At 38.1% G+C, this 6,457-nt stretch overlaps 2 protein-coding genes across 2 annotated transcripts; one reads left to right on the forward strand and one right to left on the reverse strand.

The window, feature by feature from the left end:
• Nucleotides 1-87: 87 nt before the first annotated feature.
• LOC106623900 (uncharacterized) lies at nucleotides 88-3,531 on the reverse strand. Its single transcript, XM_070108471.1, has 3 exons — nucleotides 2,848-3,531; nucleotides 963-2,786; nucleotides 88-908 (listed from the first exon to the last, which is right to left on the reverse strand). The coding sequence occupies exons 2-3, from the start codon at nucleotides 1,474-1,476 to the stop codon at nucleotides 88-90; spliced, it is 1,335 nt and encodes a 444-aa protein (XP_069964572.1). The 5' UTR covers nucleotides 1,477-2,786; nucleotides 2,848-3,531.
• Nucleotides 3,532-3,893: 362 nt separating this feature from the next.
• Nucleotides 3,894-5,207, forward strand: LOC106625134 (MORN repeat-containing protein 5). The gene has a single exon (XM_014244951.3). The coding sequence runs from the start codon at nucleotides 3,990-3,992 to the stop codon at nucleotides 4,890-4,892; it is 903 nt and encodes a 300-aa protein (XP_014100426.2). The 5' UTR covers nucleotides 3,894-3,989; the 3' UTR covers nucleotides 4,893-5,207.
• The last annotated feature ends 1,250 nt before the right edge of the window (nucleotides 5,208-6,457 follow it).

Raw genomic sequence — 6,457 nt, forward strand, 5'->3', positions numbered from 1 at the left:
TTAACCCCTATCGTTGAAAGAAGAACCTAACATATATATAATTAACTAATTTAGTCTATTTATAAAAAACACTTATATATTTCTTTTTCAAGAATATTTCAGCTTTAGAAAATTTAATATTATCAAACTCGATATCATTACAAAATTCCAATTCAACATATTTGACGCATTTATGGCTTCGTATTCTGTAAAATTCTCTAGTTTCGCTATTGCACCTTTCGGTTTAGGGGTGCCCGTATGCCGCGTGGGGGTAGGTGGTAGCGGGAAGCAATATATCCGTTCCACTTCCAGTACCTCTACCTGGTTTAACTGCTCAAGTACGGTAAGAGGTACACAAATAGTGGGGTTCTCGACAGAGCTTTGTTTCTCGTATGGTACACCAACTTTCGTTATGTTGAGCGAAATCTGCGGTAACAGCGAATTCGGCAAGTTTAAACCATTCAATGATTCTCTCATTTCATCAGAATTGGCAGCAGAAAGTCTATTACTTATAGTAGGTGTAAAGTTCTGCTTGCTGTTCTTTTCCACAGAAACAATGAAATCTGTTGGCCACACCTTACTAGCACCTAATGTCAAGTTTTCCGTTTCCACTTCCGCCGCACTCTCAGTTTCAATGCCGACTTCCTGAGTAGTATCTACACTTTGTTGCTGCCATATGGATTTTTTGGGTTTGTGTGTGTATGCTGCAATTCCTCCAAACGATTCATTTATCTGTTTCGCCATATCCAGGAGCTTCGGGTCTGACATATTGACGTTGATGAACTTATTCGGCCCTGTGGTGGTATGAGGTGCGCGGGTTCCGGCAACCCGCCTACTTCCATTTTTCAGAAACAATGTTACATCACTATCCTCTGTTGGCGCGTTTACGATCGGATGCTGAATACCGAGTTTTTCGAATGCTGTAGGAGCTGTAAAATTATATAATTGTAGTTTCGAAGCAATTTGTGTTGTGTGCCACTCACGTTGTTCTTTACGATTTTGAACTTCTGGTGCTGTTGTAGTAGCAGGTCTGGTGGGCGTTTGCATTTCATTAGGTCCCAATGGCCGTTCTGGCTTCCAAGTACCATACACAATCGACTCCAGCAATGGTCCCTCGAGGTTTTGCTCTTGCGGCGCCGCATCCATGCGATCTTGCAGCACGACAAGTGGCGGCTGCGCCAGTGGTGTCGGCGGTGGCATTGTAATGCGGTGAGTTGGCGCGTTGGCAGCACCAACTATTGGTTTCCAGCCGTCGAACGGACTACTAGGTGCCGGGGTTGCAAAGGGTAGAAGCATTGGTCTGAAGGGTGGCGCTTGTGGCCGGAAGCCTTTTGGCAAAGCTATAGCCATGCGCGCCGCGTCGGTCTCCGTGGAACCACTGTTTCTGCTCCTTGGTGGATAATCCGCTGCGTTCACTGCTTGTGTCTCACAACAGTATGTGACAACTAACAGGGTGTGCAAAAAATAGTAGTTTTTGTTTTTTAAAAATTCACACATATTCTTTATTTTGTAAGTGCTTGGGAAGGGTTGATCACTTAAATGTTAAATGCTATTAGTTGCAGGCCTGTACTCCACAAAAACGAAGAAGGTAGTGCTCTGCATTGACATGTATTTGGGTCTGCTGCTGTTTTCTGTTTATTGTTCACTGTGCCACTTTTTCGAATAGAAATTCAAATAACCTCTTGACCGTTAGCTTTTCTATTAAATCGTGCAATGCTTTTGTTTGACGCGCCGCCTTTGTATACACTTTTTTATCTTGTTTCGTATTGTTGTTTTCTTGTTGGCTACGCTTCTTCTAACGGCTGTCAACGTACTGACATGCTGGCTTTATGCTTTGTTGTAATGCTTTGGTCGCAGAAGCGTCATAATTTACCACGAGCGGTCATAAATAACAAATCGCTATGTTTCGCACAATCTACCTGCAACAACAAACCGATGTGTACGTGTAATTATTACATATATGTATGTATATAGGTGTGAATTTTAATGTTGTCTATTCTCCGCCCGATTCTTTGGTGTTCTCCGCGTATGTTGTATGGACCGTACCGTTTCGCTTAAGCTGACCAACTGAAGCGCGTCCATAATTTGGCCCAACATCGATGCTGGCGGTGCTCTGTGATGGCCGCCTCATACGTTGGTTTTGCTTCTAAGCCGCGTTATTGAATTCTTAAGCACATATATACATACCTAAGTAAATGCTTTTGTTATAACAATGTTTTTTACTAGCAAATTAATTATTTACCAGCACGAAGAAGTTTCGCGGTGGTTTTTTCACTTTTCACAATTTCTAATTCATAATTTCTTTTATTATATATTAGGTGTGTACGTTGGACTAAGGCGAATGCTTTGTGTGAAGCGTTTCTATAAGTATATCATTGGAGTACATGGGCTTGACGTGGTTGAATTCGTCATATCTATAGCTAAAGTGGCCTTTGTGACACACATTAAAGGTAAAAATATGATTAAGAACTTAAGTGTGAAGTTTTCGTTTTATTTGTCAACGAAAATCGGCCAAGTTGCTCGATTTTGTGTCTATTTATAATGCCAAGAGGCATAAGAATACGTATACTTCAACTGCTCGTCACCACCAATTCTCTTTATATCATTTTCGTGATTGAAGCACATTATTCCAGTCGTGTATAATATAATTGAACAGAAGCACAAAATTGATCTTATGATAATATCTTTTCACTGTCGCTATGAGCTTCTAAGAGGTTTTGACCGACCCCTCAATAGCTCTTCAGCCGTTTCTTACCTCCGTCCTCAGCAGATCTCCCTCTATCATTCCCAATTGAAATTATTGAAAGCTGGAGTGTGTGCATACATTCAGACTTTTAATCATAATCAACGGATTCGCTTTATGCTTACTGCTTTTTCCATTTTGTGGACCTTTATCGTATCATTTTGGGTCTATAATTATACTCGTTCGTTTTTTTTTTAATTTTGATGTTCATTTATTGCTCATCTGCTTGTGTGACAACTAAATACTCTACGATTTCTTCTTGTGTTGGCACCATTATTCATCGAGTAATGCTCCCAGTTCTTCGTCTTCGAACTTTTTTATCCGCCCAGAATGTTCTTCGTCTTACAAGCCAAAACCACTAACTTTTCGCACGTTCGCTACAGCATATTCACCATAAACTTCCACCAAAATTCGATAAATTTCGGCCATATATACTACAAGTCTTGAAACTTACAGACAGCGAAAAATTAAAATAATTTTTTTGAGCATAGGCTTCAATTATTCGATGCTTTCATGCGATATTTAGTATCTTAATTCTTGGATGGTTGTTCAGCACGTAGAATAAGCTTTTGATACACGTTCTCTCTCGACTTCCATCGCATGTTTAAATAGTAATCGGCTATAAATCACCAAGCGAGCAAGTGAATTCGAGACCCACACCAAGGCGAAATTGCAATTCAATGTCTTGGATTTGAAGCATGTAGAAGAGGTATCTTCATAAATTACACAAAGATCGAGAGTTGCCAATTCGCTTTTCTCATTCTTACAGGAAGATGTGCCGTTCTTAAAATCTTCTTTTAATAAAATGAATGATAAAAAAAACATGAAAAGAAAAGAATCCACAAAATGATTTTTGTCACCGTGAAACAAAGTAGATCGAAAGCCATTCGCAAATAGAAAACAGTAACAAAATTGTAGGAGTGGGTTTCGAACTACTTCTGCATTCACAGTGCTCCCCTGATCTGGTCTCCAGTTTCTTTTATATACTCTTAGACTTTTAGAGAATGGTCACCGAAAGGAATTTAGCGGCATTCATATAGTGATCTCCAAGAGCGATAAGGTGGAGTTACAACAATGAATTTGAAACATTTGTTTCGAACAATGCCACATGGATGTCTCCACAACAAAACATTCAATTTGCTATAATTTATTCAAGCAACATTTTTGTACGATTGTCAAACGAAATCAAAATCTTATACATTAAGAAGAAAACAATTCTGACTTATACTTTTTTATATTTTTGGGTTTTCATTATTTTGCTTCGGAAATGCAAAAGGGTCTTACATTCATTACGGGCAGTCAATTTCTTGGTAGTTACAACAATGCGATACATTGTATGGAGGGGTATGGAAAGTATATGTATCCAGATGGCAGTCAATACAGAGGAAGTTTTAAAAAAGGGAAATTTCACGGTATCGGAGAGATCACTTTAACTAAACCATTCAATTTTAAATTTGTTGGCGAATTTGACGACGGAAAATTGATAAAGTTGCAGGAAATGACATATCATGATGGACTGCACTTAAATGCCAAATTTAAAGATAAAAAATTAAATTTCGACGAATGGAAATATTGTACAGAGGAAGATCGACGCACTTCTTGGGAAATTATCAACGGTTTGGGACCAAGCGGGCAGCATACGATCATGACTAATCTCGAACCGGGCACATATGATGTCGGTGGTGGTATCTACAAAGAGAATACTGGTTGGGTAGTACGAATTCCGCCACCATTCTTTTCGGTGAAATTTTTATCATGTAATAAAGAAAGAGAATGGATCCAAAAGAATTGTCGCAAAGGTCCCTGGGACAGAGACGTTAATTATCCATTGGTGGAACCCATACCTGAAATTGGCAAAAAAATTATCAATGCCAATATCAAAGAACTGCATATACTACATAGTTGTGCTTGTGATACAAGGTACGAACATAAAACTCGTGCCGAGAAATCGTCGGAAGGTGATGAAAGTGCACCCACAGACTTTCCGACATCGAAATCCAGTAGTCTATCGAGTTTTTGTGATGAATTAATAAAGATCGATCTTCGCGAAATGTGCTACAACGAGGAAAGAACACTGAAATATGCTTTACCTGATAGAAGGTCGAAAATATATTTCTCTTTGCCCAATCAATTTTTTACGTCTCCACCTAATGATTTTACAAATGCTTAAATAAATACTTTAATCCCATTTTATACATTATCAAATTCAATGCAAGTTGCATTTCTCTAAAGATCTCTTATGGCTAAATATGTATGTGTGTACGTTTTCCTGCATAAATTTTCGTAGAGTAATAATTATTAGCAAGTATATTATTTGTACATATACATATGTATGGCGTTGTAATGCAAAAAGAAAACTTAATATTACCTACATATAGGCAGAATAATAGCTCATACCATTGTATATATATTTTTTATCGATAACTTGACATATACGCAGCACAATAAAAAATATCATTTAAAGAGTTTTGCATCTCATATAAAATTTGTTTTAAAATTATTAACGAAGACATTTAATACACTTATGTATATACAAATCTATATATATAAATATACATACCGACGAGTGCGGTTTGATAAGTACTTAGCCTCACTGCCCGCAATTATCACAAGAGAATTTTAATATCGTTTAGTACTTTCTGGTATTCGGACTCGGTAAAGGCTTCGGATCGGATCCCTAGTTTTAGTTTTAGGAAAATGGAAAAATCTATACTGGTCGGTGATTCGATTTTTATTTTTGCAAAGGAAATTGAATATGAAAATCAAAGGATCCTATACACAGTTACTCTTTTCCTTAGATGGCGACCGTAAAAAATTGATTGCAGCGTGGTCGCACGTCGGATTTTGATGAGTCACGGCTGAGTCGGTTGGTATCTTAAAAGACCGCGTGGATAACACCCTGCATAAAATATTGAGCAGGCTGTCGGAGCAATGGGTCTCAGTCCGGACAACAAGCGCAGTGCAGTGCTCGATATTGTTTAAGCGCAATTCGAAGGGTTTTCTACCGTTTCATGACCGTTGCCGAAACAAGGATTCACTTGTACACACCGGAGGCCCACTGACAGACAAAACATATGTCTGCCCTCAGCGAATCTGTTCCAAAAAAGGCAAGGCCTGTCCTCGGCCGGAAATATGATGGCCAAGGACACAGTGCTTGGATGGAATAAGTGCTTCTTTACAACGTACCAATAAGAAACGTGTCTACTTAATTTCATTAAAATATCACACATTTTGACCAACCTAAATGGTTTAAAGTCAGGTGGAAAGACGGAAATCATTATATGGATGGGCTGACTGCATTCATTTTTGACATTGATCAGGTATACTTGACAGGTATACTTCAAAACATATTTTTAAACAATTTTATAAATATATACACATAAACATATAGATGGAGTAAAGTCAGCCGGATGATTCAAAATATTAAATATCAGTTATATGGGGGCTAAGGAAAGTGTTTGCCCGATTTTATCCATTTTAGGCACAAAGGTATACTCTCTCAATTGCATTTAAATAACTCCCACATTGGCCGACATATGGTATGTGGTATAAAGTCAACTGTTAGTTCGAAAATCTTTATATTAGGTATATGAAGGCTAAGGAAAGTATTGCCACGACCCATTTTTGACACAAATGTATTTTATTATCAAAGAAACATTTTCTCCGAATTTCAATTGTATATCTCAGATTAAACGATATTTTCGGGAAAAAGTCAGCAATACCTTAGCAGTATGT

Source organism: Bactrocera oleae, chromosome 4 (assembly GCF_042242935.1).
Source record: "Bactrocera oleae isolate idBacOlea1 chromosome 4, idBacOlea1, whole genome shotgun sequence".
In the NCBI taxonomy this organism is placed as follows: domain Eukaryota; kingdom Metazoa; phylum Arthropoda; class Insecta; order Diptera; family Tephritidae; genus Bactrocera; species Bactrocera oleae.